The 21,957-nt window shown below is 39.6% G+C and overlaps 1 protein-coding gene across 1 annotated transcript; it reads right to left on the bottom strand.

Moving 5' to 3' along the window:
- Positions 1-1,277: 1,277 nt before the first annotated feature.
- myg1 (myg1 exonuclease) lies at positions 1,278-21,051 on the bottom strand. The gene is made up of 7 exons (XM_056404808.1): positions 20,711-21,051; positions 19,851-19,963; positions 14,545-14,704; positions 13,240-13,389; positions 11,214-11,336; positions 10,257-10,438; positions 1,278-1,768 (listed from the first exon to the last, which is right to left on the bottom strand). The coding sequence occupies exons 1-7, from the start codon at positions 20,975-20,977 to the stop codon at positions 1,579-1,581; spliced, it is 1,185 nt and encodes a 394-aa protein (XP_056260783.1). The 5' UTR covers positions 20,978-21,051; the 3' UTR covers positions 1,278-1,578.
- Between the last annotated feature and the right edge of the window lie 906 nt (positions 21,052-21,957).

The raw sequence follows: 21,957 nt of genomic DNA on the forward strand, positions 1-21,957 counted from the left end.
GGGGAAAAAAGGGTCTCCCAAAACAACACAGCACTGGTTGGCAGACCCATGACCCATGTGACTGTAAAAGGCTGTCACAAATGTTTATAGATTGGATTGAGACCTTGGCTCAGGTCCAGCCAAATAGAGAGCACAGTAATAACACTAAAATGTGTGTGTGTGTGTGTGTGTGTGTGTGTGTGAGTGTGAGAGAGAGCGAGAGAGAGAGAGAGAGAGAGGGACAGAGAGACAAAGGAAGTGTGGAAAAGAAGATGCCAGAGGAAGAATACATTTCCAAAGCCGTTAAAAATAGCCTTTGCACTCTCAGCTAAAAGGGAAGCAATAATTAAGCAGCTGAAACTTGAGACTAAATATAGATTAGATGACAAAGAGCTCTGTTGTTATGACTATGCATTTTCGTTGCAAATTTGTTGACGTAAAGGCATCATTCAGACATCATTCACTCAGAGCATAAAAAAGTGTCTCTGTTTCAGTTGAGAGAGAAACAGGGAAATCTAAAGGGCGACAAAGAAAGGGTCTCGTTACTGAAGAATTAACGGTCCGCACCACTGAACACAATAAATGACAATTGAGGAAATAGAAAAGAAGCAGAGCACCATTAACAGCTTTCAGTAATGACACATGAATTGTTTCTTTTTTCTTTTATTTTTCTCTGCCGTGGCATTTGCACAATGACACCTGCACTGATGGAAATAAAACGCAGAGCAATGAAATTATAGAGCAATATGGTTACATAGGGTAAGAGCAGGAGGGTGGCCTTGTGGAGAGCGCAGTAAGGGAGGAGTAACAGGTAGAGCTAGTTGGAGAGAAAATGTGGAGTATTAATGAGAAAATTCGAGGCACATCCCCTGACTTTATTACAGGGAAATTGACTGTGCGGCTCGTCCCACTGGAGGTAACCTTGTCACGACACCGGCTGCCACAAGGAGCACCTCTTTGTGCCATTTGGAAATATAATTTTCTCAGAATGAATCAGGCCTCATTATTGATGCTTTGATCTTGGAGCCAGCGGAAGTAGCCTCTGTATCTCTTTGTTGTTAATGTCTGCATTCTGGAAATGAAAGGACGAACCACCATCCAGGTGTCAATATGAATCAACCATTGAAAGGTGCGGCCGGGGTATTCATTGGCTTTGAAGATGCTGGAGTTGGTCGGACAGACGGCCGTGTTTTACCTCAGCTGATGATGAAAACCAAGAGATGTGAGCAGAATTGGAAAACCAATATGGGATTTATGGATTTATCTTAATACTGAGTTGTTCACAGAAGAGCAGAATATAATCCAAATAGTCATTTATTGAAAATGAATACCAAAACCGTACAGGCAGAGAGAAGGAGGATAACATGAATCTACATTATGATTCAGAGTGAGTATTTTGAAATATAGGTATTTAGGGTACTGGTCCAAGGTTGTTTGGCTGCCATTCCCATACTATCCCCATTCTGGCAAGACGGAAGAAAACAACATTAACCCTGGCTGGAACAAACAAGCTGCAAGATAGCAAATTAACATTTCGATCCTTGCAATCCTCTCTAACGACTGACCGCAAGAACAAAATGTGCTGTTCTCTCTGGCCGGTCAGCTGCTTCCATTTGCAGGGGACTGGGCAGCTGCCTGCAGGGTCCTCCGGGCCATCTCCAGGGCTCCTTCCTGCGTCTTGTTCCCGCCAATAAAGCCCCCGGCGTGGACGAAGATGCAGTCCTTAATCCCGCTGAGCTCTGACAGCGCCTCATCTCGAACGCCGCGCCACTCTTCCAGCAGGGACAGCCTAGGAAAGGAAAACAGAAGGGCAAGTTGGCTTACAGATGGACACTGTGTGGTCAGCTGCTCACTTCCTGTTGACACATTACTTTTGCAGAACACGCTGTGCCGCACATGTCGGCACAAGCAGAAAACCAGCGATTACAGCACCAATTCTGGGCTCAGGAATAATGTAAACACACTATCCATAAATGAACAGAAAAAACAAAATAAAGATGCAAGAATAAATTATTTGATAGGCAACTATTTTGTTGATTGGTTAATTGAGTGACTTTTTAAAAACGAAAAATAAACATTTGCTGGCTCCATCTCCTCAAATGTGAAAATTTGCTTCTTTGCTTTGTCTTATATGACAGTAAACTGAATATTTTAGAGTTCTGGACTGTGAGTTGGACAAAACGAGCAATATCAATATTTCTTCTTGGGCTTTAGGAAACTGCGATATGCATTTTGCACAATTTACTGACATTAATCGACAAATTGAGAAAATAAACAGCAAAATAACTGAACATGGAAATTTAACTGTTCGTCACTACAGGCGGATGCACAAAAAACAAAAATTCATTTAAAAATATGAACTAAATGATGATATTGATTTCCTTTCTTTTTTTTGTATGGATTTGCACAAAGACTTTGATTACTTTCATCTTTTCAGGTGACCAGACGGATGTGAGGTAAACCACTGCCATTAAAGGTAAACTGCAGTCACCGTCGCACATAGCACCACTGCAATCAGTCCCAGCGCAATGACCAATGATTTTATTGGTTGCTTTATTCTTCTCCAGTAATGCGGAAAATCACAGATCGGCACAGCGGTTGGAGAGCCATGCAGTCGGCGGCGGAGTCAACAGGCAATCTTACAAAGTGGGGAAAAGATTGGCTCTGGCAGGGTTTACGAGCTGACCTCGAGAAAGTGTCTCTGGATGTAACGAACGGAGGCTGAAAAAAATCATAAAAATGTAGAGCAGTTCATTTACCACCCACTGGATGTAGCACACACCCCTGTCCACAGCCTGGCAGATCATTTAAAACACATTACCAGTTTTCTTTGGTGTGTGTGCGCGAGTGTGTGCATTTCCTTGATGGGGTTATTATCTCCATTATCTCAGACCACTGTTCCTCTAAAAGTATTGATATATTTAGCCATCTTTCATAAAAATTCTGATTTAATTCTGATTCATCACTTCATGGCTCACCTCTCGCCCTTCCACTGCTTCTGAAATAGACTTTAAATGCCTTATAAACTGGCTCAATCTGCTAAAAGCTTCAGATTTCATTGAACATGTCATACGAACCTCAGGCTTCTCTTCCTCCCCGTCACATGCTTGATGAATTATGGAACTGTACAGTCGAACTTGTGAGAAATAAAGTGACACGGCTGTCAAACACGGCTGCAAGTTTGAAATGAGGGAAGTGTTTTCTCGTATTCTCAATTTTGAAAAGTTCAATTCTCAGATATTCTGCTTCCCTTTGAATATTAACTCCTCTATAATTGTAACATTCAGAGGGTGAGGAAGCTTCAAAATCATCAGAAATTGCGGTTGATATGTACACGTGCAAGGAAACTAAATTTTTCTCCAACTCCATGCCATTAACTCCAGACTACACAACCTTATCCCTATTAAGACTGTTGATAGGACAACCTGGGGAGGGAAGCATGGCAAACCCATAATCCCTGTTAAATGAATCAACCAATCGATAGCTCCACAGTATGGCTGGAAAATGAGCTCTGAGGAAAGGTCAACAGGGCTGGTAATGAGGGAAGGAGTAGGAGGGGGATGACTGTTGTTGTTATGACAGGGCAGGGAGCTCCGATTCTTCACGATGACCAGTCTAAAAATAAGCCTACAATTAGCAAATTAGTCTTCTCATTGCATAAGACCCCCCTCAGACCTTTATCAGGCCTTAATGAGACAGATATTGGGAAGGAGTGCTTCATTAGGAAAAAAAATGTTACTCAAGATTAGGTATACTGGAGATAATGGGTTATCAAAGCATAAAATCTGCTAGAGAGTCCGAACCCTCTGTCTTAATTTCTGATATGAGACACTTGTATATACACAGTGTTACATCTTTCTGCAGCTTGCTGACTCACACCATCTCTATGCTAAAGACTTTACACATTTCACACATCTTTCTCCTTTCAAAAGCGGCCATAGCTGTGATTTAGTCAAGTGGTTTCACAAGAAGTGTGGGAGGAAAAAGTAGGAAAAACTTCAAATAATTTTGTGTTTTTTCAAAGTTAAATTAGCAAGATTCCTCAATAAATTATTTTTTTTATATTTTTCAAGCAAAAATGCCAAACACTCTCTAGTCTGACCTTCTCATTTGTGGGGATTTGCTGTTTTTCTTTTAGTCACATGATAGCTAATTCAATAGCTTTAGCTTTTTGACAGAAAATGTCATCTAGGGATTTTGGAAATTGTGATGGGGATTTCTCACCGTTTTCTGACATTTTCAATAATTGAAAAAAAAAAAGAAAAAAAATGAAAGGAAAAAAAGGCAAATAATCATTAGTTGAAAGCCTAATACAGAGGCACAGCAGATAACTGGGGCAGCAGCCAGTGTGTTTTTCCACAAACGTTCTGGTCCAGCTCATATTGCTGTCAACCTACAGCATTATCCTGTACTGTACATCTCCAGGGAAGGACTGCTTCCACTCTCCTCTTCCTTCTCCCGGCTCACATTTCCTTAGCAATGTGATGCTGATAAAAATAGACCTTTTTCCCCCAGGTGCAGTGGCAGGGACACAGGTGATAACAACACCCCTCCCAGTCGGCACATGCCTACTGGGAGGGAAGCACACCACGCAGAGAAAGAGCCATCTGGAGCTATGTGTTTTTTTATTTATCCATCTCACAAGCCATTGTTCTCATGTAGCTCCACCCCAACTGCCGTGTTTGCATTAAATTAAATCTTTGAAGTACTCTACCACCATAAACAGGTGCCTACATCTTTTTTGTTGAAAGCGCTGCTGGCTGCCTGATGAGATTCTGCAGTGGAGTGGAAAAAAGAAAAATCTAACACTGGGTTGAGGCAAGGGAGGGGTGGAAGGTGTGAAAGGTGAGACAGCGAGATAGGGGAGAGGGTGGATGAACAGGAGTTGGAGGAAAAGAGGGGAGAAACTGGATTAGTATAGAGAGAGAAAGACAGATAGGAAAAAGGTGATGAAATGGAATAGGGTGATTATAGGAAAGAGATAGAAATACTGTACATGAGAGAGAGACAGAGAGGCAGAAAGGAAACACTAACAGGAGAGCCAGGAGCAAGGGGAGCTCAGGGAAAGAGGTGAAAATAGAAAGCATGAAACAGAGCAGCCAGGCCTGAATCAAAAAGCCCCCTACTGCTCCCAAGCAACCCACAGTGTATCAGTAATGAGACTTGTCAAACCCAGGATAAAAGCATAAGGGCGCATACTATCAGAGATAACAACACTTTTACGGTCGTGAGGTGGACGACTGGCTCAGAGACCAGCGAGTTCTCGAGTCGAGTACGAGGCATCTCAGATGTCACATTTGTCAAACCAATCTTCACACAACCCAAAATTGTGGTTTCAGATCTGAAGAACATTCTACATCCTCTATCTTTTGACCTTTTATTTGGATGAGGGGAAAAAAAAAAAAGAAAAAAAACCTTCAAATAAAAAAAAAAGAAAAAAAAAAAGGGAGAAACATCAGGAAGAGCGACACAGGATGGACTTGAACAAAACAGGCAGAAGTAGCAGTAGAATAACCTTGTGCAGAATCAGAATGACCATACTAGGGTTAAAGTCCTTCAGATCGTCTCTATTCATGAACATTATATTTTTTCCCTACACTGTATGTACCATCTATAATTACCTCTCTATAATGTAGTTTTCATTGTTAGCGACGCAGTCAGCCCATTCCTGCAGGGGACAACACACGCATGTTATCGTTCAATCATCACCGTTTTACTGTGTGTAATTCTATCTCATCGATATCAGCCTCTCTGTTGACCGTTCACTCTGTTCAGGGCTGTATTAAGTTTATGCTGACGCAAAGCAAACACGTCCTACTGCTGCTGGCTCTCAGAAAGCAGTCAACCGACAAAGCAACAGCAGTCACAGGAAACAATGAGTGTGTCGTCGAGGTGAGTACACACTGTATAATAATAATAATGAGGAAAAAGTGTGTGTGAGAAGTTAAAAGGGTTTCGGCGCATTTGGTTATTAGAGGTTAGGCTAATTTTCAAGGTTATAAAAAGAAATCGGATAACAGAACGTGCTCGCTCAGGCAAACAGAAAACAACTTCAATGCTGGGAGTGGATATTACATAGAAAATGTCACAGCTTATCACAGCTGTACACATTATATTCTCCTTGACACTTGTTAAAAGAAGCTGTTTTGGATATAAAGCATCACATTTTCTATTAAATTTTCGCTCGGGATCAGACTGGAAGAAAATTGCTCCTTAAAATAATCCAGATAGAGAGAACAGGAGGGGGATAAATAAATAAAACAGAAGGTGCAATGGTAATGATTAACTCACAAAAAGAATGTGACCAAAAGCGGCATGATTTGTGCTCCAGGGGGAATAAATAATAAATGTGAGGATGTCAGACAACAAGGTGGGGTTTAACTTTTTTTTTTTTTACTATTTTGTCTAAAGGCAACAAAACCGAATGACCCTGAACTTCCCTTCTGAATATAATCCATACAAAGATATTGCAGATTAAGCAGAGTGAGAGGACAGTGTGACGAAAGATGAAGGAGAATCTACTGTATATTTAAATCTGTTATTATTCAGATTGTTCAGACATGGACACGCATGAACATACACACACTCACCGCACACACACACACACACACACACACACACACACACACACACACAACACACACACACACACACACACACACACACACACACACACACACACACACACACACACACACACACACACACACACACACACACACACACACGCAACTGAGTCTGAGCGAATTCATTAGTTGATCCACAGGCAACACTAATGACTAATTTTTCCTCGCTCATTCCCTAAAGTATTACCTGCTTTAATTTTTCTCACATCTACAGACAGCACTAGGAATGGGAATTTTGGGGTTTGGGATTTTAACAAATTATCAAATCCAGCATTGAATTCATTTGTCAAATCTGGAATCTTATTAAGTGTATCTTTCAAATAACTAAAAGCTAAAATAACCACAAGTCAAAAATCACTCTTTTATGGGCTGAGAATGCAGGAGCACTGTGGTTTTTAGTGGCAGCCTAATTCATGTTCATAACCTGGATCCAACAAGCTGAAAATGAGATGAGGAGGAAAATATATGAAATATTAATTAAATGATTCTGAGAGGAAAGACACCGCTCTGTTGGTTCCTGTTAAACTGAAACACACGATCCACTAACTGTCGTACACTGGTGTCACAGTTCGACGCAGACACCAGCTGCAGAGAGCACTTCAACTGGTCAACAGCCAACCATTTCATTTATGCGTTTACCAAATTAATGTTAATTAGTTACAGTTGATCTAATCTGCCGACAGTGGCGTCTTGGACCAGCAATGGTCTGAGGGCAATGCAACCCTCTCTACAGACAATACCACAGGCCTGCATCTACCACATGGACTATTGACTACACTTAATGACTATTGTCATTAAGTGTCTGTGCTAAATTGCACTGAGTGACATTTCATTTTAGTGTATTTTTAGTGTATTTTGTGTTAATGACAATAAAACTGAACTCGAACTACATGTTTTACATTGTTCTTTGCAAATAAAAAATGGTGAGCAGAGATAAAAAGATGTGATAAATTTGTAAGAGCGGAATGAATCCAGGTATTTTGCAAGGATCCGAAATGGAACTAGCTATCAGAAGTCATTCGTGGGCAATGCTGTTCATCTCTACAGCTTTGTAATGCACAAATCACAACTAATATTCTTTCACCTCTGTCACTGGGGCTTAAATGGACATGGAGAAGACGCAGTGCTATCACTTTGAAAAGCAGAGATCAGCATGAAACATCACAAGTCGTCAAAACAAAAAAGCAGCACGGTGGATGAAAAGATTTTCTGCACCAAATGTAAAATTATGCGTTCTAAGCAACAGCTAATGTTCTGTCAGTATCTGGTGAAAGAGCAAAGTGAAAGTGTGTTTTGTGGATTATAAAAATGTTTAGCATGACACTGTAAAACAGTGACAAGACAACACTACAGGGCACGCAGTAGCTAGAAAGGCAAGTATCCGTAAGATGATGCGGGAAAAGCCTGGAGCACGTTTCCGTGGCCATACACTGATAATGTGGTCTGTAGGATTCTGTGCAGAAGTCAAATAACACACCAACTAGAACTCCACCTGGGGGATGCTGATGACTTGATGAGAGCAGCATTGCAGGTCAGCACGTGGGAGAGAAACTCGACTTAATCATCTGACAAATTCACACAGAGGGTCTTTGTCTCGTACCCACCGTCATTATGTACTGAGAAACAAGACAATAATACTAACGTGATTTACTGAGAACAGATGACGTGCATTTTGTTTAAGGCTTGTGTGTTCAAATCCTCAATTTTGCTAGAAGATGAGAAAATGCTCAACAACTACAGCTGCTGGGAATGATACAATGCAAGGTAAGACAATTATGTATGGCACAAACACAATTCAAAGTGTTTTACAGTGCATAGTGTGTAAAAAAGTATTAAAACATTTAAAAGACCATGAGAATGAAAATGAAAAAGGAAAATACACAAGAGTAACAGACAACGGAATAAATACAGTGCAGTTTCAGAACTAAATCAATTCTGGAGAATTGTAACACAGAAGCAGATAACACATTCAGTTTGTCCGTAATCAATTTAGCGGTTTATTAACAAGTAATAGTATCTTAAAGTCAATACTCTGGCACACTGATAGACTAAGAACTCAGCCGGCAGCGCTCTGAACGCCTGAAGTGAATGAGCTCCAGCTGTCCAATGCAATGCAGTAGGCAGAGAGAGGCTTTTCAGCCATGCGAGTGGTGTCGCTCTCGGGATGGTAAAGGTGGTCTGTCGGTGAGGTCCACCACTTTGAACCACACTGAAATATCTCAACAACTAGTGGATGGATTGCCATGAAATTCTGTACAGCTTTTCATGTCCCCCAGAGAATGATATGACTTTGAATACACTATGAGGGGTGATTACTTGAACTTTTCATCTAGCCCATCATCAGGCCAAAATTTCAATGTGTGAAATACTTTGGTTTATGACCAACGTGGAAAATGAATGACATTTCCATTAGCCCTTTGTGATAATTAGCCAATACTTGCAGGCTAACACACTAAACTAAGTTGTTCAACACGGTAAACATTATAAATAATTCTAAACATCCGCACGTGAGCGTTTTTCATGTTATGAGCACCGTTGTGATTAAATACAGCTTCATAGAGAAAACTAGAAGACTCTTAGTCTTTTTACAGTAAGGGAACTGGCGTAATTTTGAACTGTCTGGGCTAATAAAATTCATGTATTACTCCGTTAACTACACAAGCATTGCTGATTTGATTTTCAGTCTTCAGAGGGAAGGATTTGAGGTGAGCATTGACATTTGATCTTTCCGCTTCAGCAACAAAAAAATATTTTTAACTTCAGCACATTGGAACATCGAACCACTGATTTATTCAGTGCTCTTATTTAAGGATTAAATGTGACTGTGAATACTCAATGATGCAGCTATGTAACTTCTGAGAAACCTAAATTATATTCATATTACAAGAGGGCATATTCATTAATATTCACCTTCATAAAAATGCTGCAGCATGTTTAAATAAGTGGCTGTAAATAAAAGAGTCTGTCAAACTGCCAAACCATCGAGTACCATACAGAACATGTGTATTTGAAGAAGAGAGGTCCATTAGCATTAGGGAAACAAAGACAACACCTGAGTGAGAGGTGTGTGTGTGCGGGGAAAGGGCTCAGGTGGCTGTGCTGAGGTGCTGGGTGTGTTTACATCCTTCCAAACCCTTAGAGAGCAATGTGAGAACAAAACCTCTGCCTTAACTAAAGGATCATCCTCATCCTATAAAACAAGTATTTCTACCCTAGCACGAGTTACTCTCCCACCGGACGACATGGCAGCCCTCTGTGAGTAGTTGTCAAACGGTCCAAAAAGCATGAAAGTTGAATCACACACCATGGTTCATCTCTGTCACCAGATCTCAACACAATTCAGCACATCTGGGAGACTCTGGAGCTGTGTCTGTAACTGTGTTCTCCTCCGATGTTTGAATAAATCCTGTATTCTAAAATCCTGAATATCTTGTGTGTGAGTGCGTGTCACAACCTCCCTGTGTGTTCCGCATGCTTGATTTCTGCCAAGGTAACTCATGCAAGGTGCTCCCTCCGCAGATGAGATCACAAGGTGTGCCCCATGAAGCAGAAATTTAAATAACCTTTAATCAAATCTGACTAAAAATAGGCTTTGGAACAAAGGGCAGATGTAGCTTTTGCATTTAGAAAAAAATAGAATAAATAAATCACCTGTTCTCAAAGGTGTTCAGCCCAGCGGGAACACACTGGACCCTCCACTGTGCGTTCTGGTCTGGGTAAAGGACGAACTTGATGGGCGCCTCGACTTGGAGCTCCTTTTCCAGGGCAAACAGATGCTCCTTCCAGGGACACCCGGCCTGGGGGAACAACACCACCTCCCCACTTGGATCTACCTGGTCATGAGAAGAGGTCCAGAAAACTGGAAGTTATTAATGTGCAAGATAAAGGACGAGCACAAAGAGTGGAGACCTTCAGCTTTAGTGGAGAGGCAACAGTTACAGTTGTCTGTGTAATTTAGGATTTCTTAGAAAATAAGGGAAAAGAATAATCAAACAACTGCTTAATCTTATAGTTTCTCAATTATCATCAGATCTAATAGTACATTACATGATCAGCTGGGGAGCCAGAACAGTTGTTAGTTTTTGGGACTGAAAATGAAAATTAGACATTGAAATTAAAACTTAAATTGAAAAAGGAAACACTGGTGTTGAAAAACTTGCTTTGCAGTGAGAAAGATATTGGAAAAGTTCCATTAGAAAATAAATCCTGCAGCCACTCCCCTCCATGCCAGTGACAGAGAATCGAAGCTGAATAATTATTTTGTGAAAAGTATGTTTAGTATTAGTTGCCGTATTACCAATACAATAATACTGTATATTGCATCACACAGTTTTCACAGTGAACGGTTACTTCACAAGTACCCAAACAAAGAGAAAAGGTTGAGAGCAGGGAGAAACCCTCTGCTGCTGATTGATGATGCATTATTACCTGTGTTTTTGCTTGCTGTATTTCTTTTTGTAATTAAGGTGACATGAACCAGAGATCACTAATGATGGACAAATAACAACTTCACAAAAGTCTTTTTTCAGGACCCAACTTACAGTGATAACAAAAGGAAAAAAAGAAAACTAAACTGAAATGTAAACATTAGATCAGACCGTCTTGTACCTGATGCCTCTGCTTAACAGCTTCCTCCACGACCACACGAGCCGGCAACCAGGCGGACTGGTAATAATCCAGCTTGCCCAGGAACTCCTCCCCAACCATTTTCATAGCCTTCTTGAAACCCTCCTGGTGAAACAACACACATGCTATTGTCAAGGACAATGAAACAATGTAATACTGAATCATAATATGAAGGCAGAAATACAATGTTCTGACAACTGACACCACCTCTGAATTCCATAGATGTTGGAGATGAAAATCCATTATGTTTTTCAATTATCACAAACAGCCAGTGTTGAGAGTTCACCACGTCAGTCTACCATTAAGTTCTCTGGCAAACATTTTTCAATACAAATCTCTCTCACTTTCTGATCTCTCAGCGCTGTCAGTTGGGAAATTGGCGGAAAGTGCTGAGACATGAATTATAATCATGTGAACTCAAATGTGAAAAAAAAACAAATAGGCCGGCTACTCCACTGAGATGAAATGTTGGCATAGTCAACATACATGTAGCCAGGCTGCAGGTATCTCATGAGAGTCTACAGGAAACAGGGGCTGTTTCCCTGCAGGATTTCCCCTTCTACGCTTATGAGGGAGAAAAGTCACACAACGCCACAAACGACTTCTGAGTACTGACTGCACTGTCACTTGCAGCTGTTATAGTTACCTATGTACCAATTTTGTATTTTTTTGCATCACTGCAGGCTGTGCATGATAATCATTGAAGGAGCTATTTGTAAGATTTGCTATGACTACAAAGCTAACGTTTGCATTAACAGCTGTTCAAAATAAGCAGGACAGAAGCAATTAGTCAATTAAGTGATGAGTCACTTACTCACTAAATTAATTAAGTCATTTTCTGAGCAAAAATGCAAAACATGCCCAGTTCAAATTTTTCCAATGTGAGGGTTTGTTGTTGTACTCTGTCATAGTAAGTCAATATCTTTAGGTCTTGTACTGCTGCTTGGACAAAATATTGCAATATGAAAGCAATTTTAAGACGTCATCTTGAGCTTTCAGAAACTGTGATGAGCATTTTTCATTCTGACCTAGTTGTCAGTTTCAGCCTTAGAAATAAGTGTTCCCACTTTGGCATGTTATTCCTTGGATTCAATCAGTCTTGTAGCTCCAAAAATTAATGAACATTTTTAAAATCCCCTCTGGATATTAAATGCATATCCAGATTTGAGGAGATCAAAAAATGAAAAAGACACAAAACATGTTTATGCCCTAGAAATATTTTTGGTTATAAGGTTACAAACAATATTAGCTTTACAGTGTCTGTGTGGGAGCTGTTATGTAGTGTTCGATATGTTTTTCCATCAGCAGATAGAGTTCCCATTAGTCACACAAATCCAGCCAATGATAAACCACATATTTATCACAGAGCACTGTGACGCACTAAAGTGCAGCCAATAATTTAGACAGACAGGCTTTAATGGTCATAAAACCTGCTGCTGCTGTGATTCAGAATATCCAGATGTACACTGTTATCAACAATCACTTCACCTCACACCTTCTAAAAAAAAATGTGTTGTTACTAACCTCTCTGCTTCCCAACGCAAATCTAATCACATTTTTTAACATTGAAGCTAAATCCAATTTCTAACCATTTCCTAAGTATATCCATAACCTTGTAATCCTGAAATCCAAACCAACCTGTGAAATCTGAAATCCCGGTTTCAGGATTTTTCAAATTTTTCATTCCATTTGAGTTCACCTACCGTCTGCTGCGTCCAAAAACAAAGCTATGGGAGCAGTGAGAGTGATCCAAGGTGGACACTTAAACAACGAGCTGGAAAGAAATATCGGTTATAGCCACTTTAAAACGACAAGACACAAAAACCACGTATGTTCCATTTTAATAATCTCATATCACAGATTCAGACCCACACACAGTAAATGAAGCCTGCGATCTTTAGTTTAACATTCTATTCAAGCTGATCCAAAATAAGTTCTGCATCACACCAGTCTGTGTGCCAAGTGTGGGTACACATTCACACTCATACAATCACTCACATGCGCTCACCTCAGTGTCCTGACTTTTGCTGTTCCAGCGTGGGTTCAGAGAGCCGACACGTGCGCTCAGGTTGCTGGAGATGGTGTAGCGGACCTCCCCATCCCACTGTGAAATGCCATTGTCTATAGCATCCACCTCCTCCAAAAAGTTCTCGTAGAGCTGTAAGGGATTTAATCAGACATGAGAGGTTATGAGCCTGTAGTGAATAGGAATCTCTGGTTTTATGTTTATGCTTGTTTTTAAAAAAAGAAGAATTGGCCTCCTTTATTTTTTAAGCCAGCGCAGTAAAGACAGAGAAGACTTTCAGGAGAGAGAAATGTGCTGGGATTAGATTATCTTGATTGAAAACCCGCTGGGTCAGTGCGTGGGCATTCACTGAAGGCTAAAGTGCACGGCTGAATCATTAAACCAAAGGAAATTGGCAAATTGCAGCTATTTCACAGTTCACTGGCAAAACTCCAAAAAGAAGTGGATGATGAGCAGAGAAGCTGAAACATATTTAAGGCTGAAAAGTGAACTCCTCAATACATCAGAGGGCCAATCACCATAGAGATGACATTTTACAAGTGACTTACAAGTGTAACTAAGCTTTTGGGGCAAAAAATGAGTTTCAGTTTGTCTGAACTGGCTGACGACGATACACGCAACTTCCTAAAATAAATACAGCCCCCAGCCATGAATAAAAGGATTATTCTGGGCTTTGGACGAACCGACACATCAAAAGGCCAACGACAGTGTGAGTTAATAGAGCTAATATTCATAGTGACCTAAGATTTGGCTGGCTTAATGTGCCTGGACATTAAAACGTTGGATGTGCCGAGGCCTCCTGCTGGCCGAGATGTCTAAAATGCATTACATATAACAGCAGTGTTCTCAGATTGAATCTGGCGAGGAAACTTTGTCACGTCCCTGTCTGTCTGCTTTTATTTCTAGTCCCACTCGACTGCCAACTGTCTGATGAAAGCAAAATGCCATAAACTAAACTTAGACAGTAAACATTCTGCATTTCCTACAGACAGTAAGTGCATGGTTTCTGTTTTTAAAACAACCAACAAGGATGATGCACCCTTTAGTAATATAATTTGCTTTCATGTGACATCTATCATGTGACATCTATGGAAAGAAGCTGGAGTATCTTTTCTCTTTACCACTATACAAACTTTTGTTCCCTTTGTCTCCCCACTCTACGAGGAAATTCACTATGTTTAGATTGGATGTACCCGATCATGTAACATTTTGACACGAGTGAGGCGATGGAAAACATCTGCTTCCATTGAAGTGTTTGTGTGTTTTCAATAAACGTTCTCCTCTTACCTTGTCATACAGCACCTCCAGCTGCTTGTCATCCTCCTTCAGCTGTGTCAGCTGGGCCAGCAGCTGACGACCGAAGTGCATGTAGACCAGGCCGGCCGAGCTGAGCTTGGTCACCCACGGCTTCTCTGGACACAAGCTATGGAAGCTCTCCTTAAATGACCTGTACAAAAAGAAAGATGAGAATCTGTTAGCCGACTGCAGCAGAAACAGAAAAGTCCTTTTAACGCATGACAATATTGTATCCAGAGGGGGTGAAAAAGATCATTACAGTGTGTAAAAGATGTTTGTATAATGCTTTCAGATGCTTTCCACTTCCACAAAAGTGAAACATGTATCTGTTCTCATGACCAACACAAACAATCAGCTTAATTTTATGGTTGGAAGTAATACTGGAACTTTTAGTAATCTATTAGTTCATCACCGAAAAAAAATCAGCAATGGCAATTGGATTGATATTTTTTTAATTAATCCTGAAAATAACCCCTGGCCACAGTCCTAATTGGAATGCTACATTCATTTGTATTGATTTAAGATTAGGAAAACTATTTGTGCAGCCAGTTCCCACCTTAACAAATGTCATTGTGAAGATAAACTATCATAGTTCTCTTTACTTATGTATATAAAAAAAATCTTATTAATTAATTCAAAATGTGTTTTTTTGTATGGTTGCAAGGTCCCATACAAAGCAAACAGACAGGAGCATATATCATTTCTGAAAACTGAGAAACTCTGCATGGATTATTATATGCCGAGGATGTTCAATACTCAATAGTAAAGATCAAGGCTTAGGTGATTAGACATCAGTGTTCTGCTCATAAACATCTCAAACTATTCACATTTTTCCCCGATAACAGGCCTCGAGTAAAACGTCTGCTGCATTCAGCTGCACGCTGTACATTACTGGATGTGAATCAGATATCAATAAAAAGGACTTGTATCCGTAAATATTCTTTTCAGCTTCACAGAGTGAGTTTGCATTGACCTCAGAGAGAAAGCATGCTCAGGCGTGTTTGTAAGCGTGAGCACACATAAATAAAAGCCACCGGAGGTCTCTCCTCAGCCACGTGCTGAGATGGGTGGGCTCCAGCACTGAGCCACTGCTGGTCATTTAATTCAGACTTAATTAGGATGCTTGGGCTGCGGCACAGCGGAAAACAGACCGTCAAATGAATGAGTGACATGCTAGAGAAGAGGGGGGGTAATCACAGCCATTAAAGGACTAATTGGCCAAGCTGAGGCATTTCTATGCTGATTATCAGGAGATGGGAGTGAATTTGCGAGAGGAAAATAACAATGAAATGGAGAATGGCTGAAAAAGATATGCTTACCAAAGAGAAGTCATGAAAATGTTTGTGTGAAATCAAAGATGGTTACATGCCTGAACAGACTGGCATTTACCACACACAACTAAATCAAAAGTCAGTGAAGCAGAACATAAGAGTTGGACATATTATTGCAAGAATTAAGTATTAATAAGCATTGTTTAAACATAATTAACATATAATATGATTCCCATACTGCAGCTGCTGCACCACTTTTGCTGATCATGCTGTAGTTTTAGAAAGAACGGCCTTATCGCATACTCTTCACTGCATTCATGAACATCTCTCACTTTATAAAAGAAGAATATTACTGGCCAGTAATTTCCCTTCATTCTGAGCCCAGCAGCAGCTTAGAATGATGGGAAATTTGTCTTGAGGAGAGACCGAACCTGTGTTAAAGAAGAGTGTGAGCTTTAAAAGACAATGTTTTGAAAAATAGTTTGACATAAAAGACCAATGTCACCGTAGCTACTCGACTTCAATTCAGCCCTGCTATTTACTTCATACAGTGAACATTTTTAGTCAGTGGGGTTTTTCCTCTTGTTGTAAAGAAGCGTAGTGTATCTTCAACCACTCCACTGTTCTTGGCCTATTAGTTTTTGCTAAATAATGACCAATCTCCAAACTATCTTTTTTTCTCCTGTTGTTTAGACAGAAATTGTTCGGACTAATATTTTTCATCTCTAAAAATTTCAAACTGGATTGAGAAATATCTATCTGGTTACTCATGTCCTCCTTTGAGAGGGAGCTGGACGGGAATGTGACGTTTTAATTCATTTAGATCTCACTGTGACCTTCACTACTGTAGAGTACACTAAATTGTATTACAGGAGGTCTTCAGAAACCATAGCACTTTGCTGGTCCAACTCCTGCCTTTCTGGGGTAATGATCTCAATGAAAACAATTCAACATTTGTAACTCAGTGCAGATTGGGGATGGCATTAACTATTCAGTATAAGATTTTTAAGAGAAGACTTACCTGTGCCTGTATTGATTTGACATTTCTTGAAAACTCAGAAAACTTTAACGCCAAATTAAGTGAATGAACTGAGGCCGTGTTATCATGCATTATAGAAAGGGTTAGCCTGTAGTGCTGGTTTGCAAAGTAACACACATCCAGTGGGAGAAACTCTTCTGGTTTAACTATTTTAGTTCTCAGCTGACTGAGGGCTACAGCATTCAGACCATATTCATAACCGATGCGCTGTTGCAGAAATATATTTTCTTACTTTTATTTCTTTGCTGCGTGGGAGCAGTGATTGCCATTTCCACCACAAACTTAATCCCTGCCAGATTTAATCTGTTGTACTTTATTAACTTCTAGTCTGTATTCAGAGAACATTTCTCCTGCAGCCATTTTCTTCTCTGGTCAAGAAATTTGTACAGTCTTCTAAGATAAAAGCTTTCTATATCTACAGCAGTTTCTCAGGACGAAACTTAATAAATCTTAAGGATAAAAATGATTCATGAATACGGTTTTTATAATCATATAGTCTATTTTCAATGTTCCAAAGTTTGGATGAAAACTAAATTAAGACCTCCTATTAATTATCCATGACATGACTTTAAAGGAATAATTCAACATTTTGTGACATACACTTGTTTGCCTTCTTGCCCAGAGTTAAATGAGAAGCTCAATATCACTCTGTTATGTGTGCATTCAATATGAAGCTGGAGCCAACAGTCATTAAGCTTGGCATTGCATAAAGACCTGAAACAGGAAAGAGCTGTTTCCAGCTGTACTGGCTCTGTCCAAAAGTAGAAAAAGAAAAAGAAAAAAGAATAATATGCTGCTTTACATGTGATTTTGTGCAGTGACTTCCTGGAGTAGACACTTGTTCCCTGGCAAGTTACAGAGAGGACAAGACTTCAGGAAATTACCAAGAAATAGAAGGGAGTTATAGTTTCACATAACCCCCCATGAAACAGTCAATAGTGAAGTGGATTTTGTTACCTTTGGATAGAAGTCAGCTCAGTTCAGACTTTATTTATCCCCCATGGGCAATTCATTTGTAGCTTTCCAGTCCATACATTCAGTCTCAACAGACAACCAACCGACCAGATATAGTTAAAATGTCAGAGGAAACATATAAAAAAGCATGGGACAGAAGTTACAATAAGTAATACAAAAAATAAAAGCAATAAAATAAAAGCAGTAAATAGAGCCAGACTAGCTGTTGCCTATGGCTGTTTCCACTATTTTTAGTCTTCAAGCTAAGCTATCGATCTCCAGGCTCCAGTCACTTATTAAAAAAACAATCAATCTTTTCATATAACTCTCACCAAGAAGCAATAAACATTAATAAGTGTATTTCCCGAAATGTTGTACTACTCCTTTATTGGCATAATTTCATGCTCTTATTTTTAATTTCTGGCCGTGACGAACTGGTTTTGCTGTCAACTTCATCAGTAGACTGTCACTGTTTTTTAAGAAAAGTGCTACTGAAATGAGGACTCTAATCATTCTTGTCTAATCATTCTCCAACTTCCTGTAGCAAACCAGCCCACTCACATGTATCCCTGCCATCACCACCACCTTGCCCCCATCTGGATGTGCAAGTGACAGCCACATTCTCCTGTGGCCCCTCACAGTGTCGTGGCCTCGTGAGCGAACAGCAGGGGGGCGTTCAATTGAATGAGTGGTAATTATCACTAACCGCCTGCCAGGAAGAGAACCCTGGCATATCTTTATCACCGTGGTCATAAAAGCTATCTCTGATTATCATCAGGACATTAAGCTGACAAGACACCTGGAATGGGCTGATTACCCAACGTGATGAGACTTCGAGTGAATGCAATCATTCAGAACTTTGGCAGGAAATTTAGCAGAAAACACAGAGCCTGCTCCTTCATGATTCATGCAATCAGTCAGTACTTCAAGGATGACAGAATCCTTGAATCCAGATTTGACTCTCTTGTCCTTGAACCCTAATAAAAACAGAACTTTTTTTTTTTTTTTTTTTTTTAAACTTAGTTTTCAAAGTCGACAACTTCAAAAAAGAGCAACAGGTCTGAAATCCAGTTTGATTTCCCAGTTTAGAGGTCAGGAAGTTATGACGGGGCCAAGGAGAAGATGTGTACTTTAATCCAAATCTAAAAAGGCTCATGTGTACAGATGTATCAATGCGTCTGTGAGCCTATGACTTCTCAGCACTGAAAACAATACAAATAGACCAAAACTGATACTGGAATTTTGAGATTGATACTGGTATCAATATTTGAGAGTTTAAAAATCTTATAATGACATATTGACTGCTATCAATTTTTTTTTCTTTTTATCAATTATACAATTAATTGATTATCAAAACTGCTGCCACTGAATTTTACTTTGATTACTTTGATAAATTAAAAATGAATAGTTTCAGCTCCAGTGGGTTCAGATATATCTCCAACAAACTGGCTGAAAATATCTTTCTAATAAAAACAAGACAAGTGGTTGGCGACCTTGTGACATATTAAAGCAGGAAAAGCCCAGGTGTAATTAATTATGTCAGCTGGCTCAATAACATGGCTTACTGGCACATCTAAATGGAACAAGCCATCGTTAATGATATTCGTTACACCTGTGCACGGCAGCTATCACATGTTAAATGCCTTCTCTACTATTTTACAGTATTTCAGTAGATTTTTCGATCACTAAGAAAAAAACATGGTGTTCCTTTCTTTTACCTGCATGAGAAAGCTCAGTGATTTGAGAGAAACTTCATGATAATTAGTACATCAACTTACTTACCAACTTAAAGTCAAACCTGAGCTGCTTTCAGTAGGTAAACATTTCACACAATTACTGTGGGAGAAATCTAACTTTGTAAATGCTTTATAGTATTAATTTAGTAATGGTGTGAAAATCACTGATGATGATGATTAACCATATCAAAATAAACTCACGCTATGATTACTGTAGCAAGTATTCATATACTCCCCAGTCTTAGTTAATTTTTTCAAACTTAATCGGTCTGCAGCAGCTTTCTGCGAGTGCTGTACCTCTGATGATGGTCGTATCGGTGCCTCTTTGGGTCAAACTCTCCTCCCACATCTACAACAACGTCACACTGTGCCAGCTTTGCCGGGTCCCTGGTCCGAACGATTTCAGAATCCTGTGCAATAAATAGAGAGATTTGTAGATCTGCAAGCAGGTATCATCAAGCACCTGGTAGAGACACATCATTAAATAAATTACATCTGATTTTCATGTATAGCGTTCATTTAGGTTTTCTGAGCCATATCAAACTAACAGCTAAATGCATTGAAATAGATTCAACTACGACCATAAATTATACCTATAGTGTGGCCCTAATTGGACCCACTGGAAGTAGGCCTCTTGCCCATTCGGGCTCTGACCTTTAACTAAACTAAATGCCATCAGCAGAGACTTAATTCTGAGAAAATCTGATTCATTTCTTGCCGTTTACAATTTTGACTAAATCAGCTTTAAATGATTTTAAGTGCCGCTATGTTCAGACAATAAATCAGGCACTGGTAGAAACACATTAATCTGACTCACTTTCTGCTGACTTGTTTTCCCCTACTATGTACATTGCATAATTATACTGGAGTCATTATAGATGTATGTCATCTTTCAGGGAGCTTCAACTATCCATCTATACAGCAGCACCCCCATTTGGTGTGTTTTAACATAACATGGGACCCATTATATTGGAATATAAGAAATATTTCTTCAAAAAGAAGCAGAATACAGAATGAAGATATATCTTCACTGTGTAGGTTTATTAACAACAGCCTTTAAATTGAAGTGGCAGACTGTGATTTACGCAGCTGCAGTTAGGGAAACAATAAAAACACTCGACACACACAATAAACGCACAGCAGCTTCCTCTGCTTACCTTGTATTCAGGTAGCTGGCGGAGGAAGAAACAGGCCAGGGCCTCATCACAGTGGAAGGTGCCGTTATGAGTCCCGATCTTTTTCACGGTCATGTTTTCTGAGCAGAGTCTCTTCGCTTCACTTGACATGTAACGTGGTTTTATGCAAGTAGCGTCTACAGAGAGCAAACAACAACGGTTAGCTTGTGAATTATACAGCCGTAAAACACTCGCAAGTTTGCTAATGTTTGTTAGAGACGTGTTTTTTGTTAATTTAAGCACTATCATATGAAGACGCTACATTCAAGCCTAATTCATCCACGATGAGCCGCGTTGGTGGCGGACGGCTCTGACAGCCGGACCGGATATATGGACCGGATATGGCGCACCTGTTTTGTGAACCGGGAAAGTTTATATTACTATAATAATATATAGTTTAATTGTTGTCAAATGAACCCAGACAAGCTTCTGCCTTGGTAGCTTGGTAGGGGGAAAAAAAAAATCGTATTTTTTGACTAAGTTCAGTGAATAAAAAAGATAATAAAAAAAGATTGTTAGTAACTGGAACTGGTTTGTATTTCACTTTAGAAGACGGGAATTAATGCACAAATCCTATCAAATAACTGGAAGTGAAGCAAAACGTAAAGATTGTAATCATAAATAAATAATAATGACGATTGATTTATGAATACTTCAAATCAAATGTGTTGTCAGATTTATTTAACTTTAAGATTGGCTCATAAGCACTCAAGTGTACTGTTCATCAATTCTGATGGAGTTCTTATGATCATACTGATAACAAAAGACTTATTTTGTAGCTGTGGTGTTTGTATGAGCAGAAGAGCCTTGAGCAAAATGAATGTGCAGTTCCACGTTTGACCACAAGGTGGCAGCATTTCCTCTGGAAATCAGTTTACATTGAACCGTTGGCTGTAACGGTCCAGCTACTTCTGCTACTATTGCTGTTACTGCAGCTGCCAGTACAATCACTACATGACACCAATGTAAACTACAAGAGCAGCATCAGACCAAAGCTCTGTAGTGTAGCAGTTTTATTCCTTTGTGATTTATGAAATGCACTTCTGCAACAAGAATAAATATGCCAATATATGCCAAGCACTAATCCACCACTCACTGTGAATAAGTTTGAGTCATTTTTGTTGATTTTTTAAAATCATTATTTTGTGGTTTAATGTTTCCCTCTCATAATAATAGTAGTAATAATAATTATTGTTATAATTGTAACAACAACAACAATAATAATAATA

This window comes from Seriola aureovittata, chromosome 2 (assembly GCF_021018895.1).
Source record: "Seriola aureovittata isolate HTS-2021-v1 ecotype China chromosome 2, ASM2101889v1, whole genome shotgun sequence".
Lineage (NCBI taxonomy): Eukaryota > Metazoa > Chordata > Actinopteri > Carangiformes > Carangidae > Seriola > Seriola aureovittata.

Bases quoted from the DNA above. Each gene is read 5' to 3' on its own strand.
- myg1 (XM_056404808.1), bottom strand. From the start codon at position 20,977: ATGATAGTGCTTAAATTAACAAAAAACACGTCTCTAACAAACATTAGC. The intron at 11,337-13,239 runs GTGAGCGCATGT...TTGTTTCACCAG, and splicing joins GCAAAAGTCAGGACACTGAG to GAGGGTTTCAAGAAGGCTAT. The intron at 10,439-11,213 runs GTACAAGACGGT...TCTCATGACCAG, and splicing joins CTGTTAAGCAGAGGCATCAG to GTAGATCCAAGTGGGGAGGT.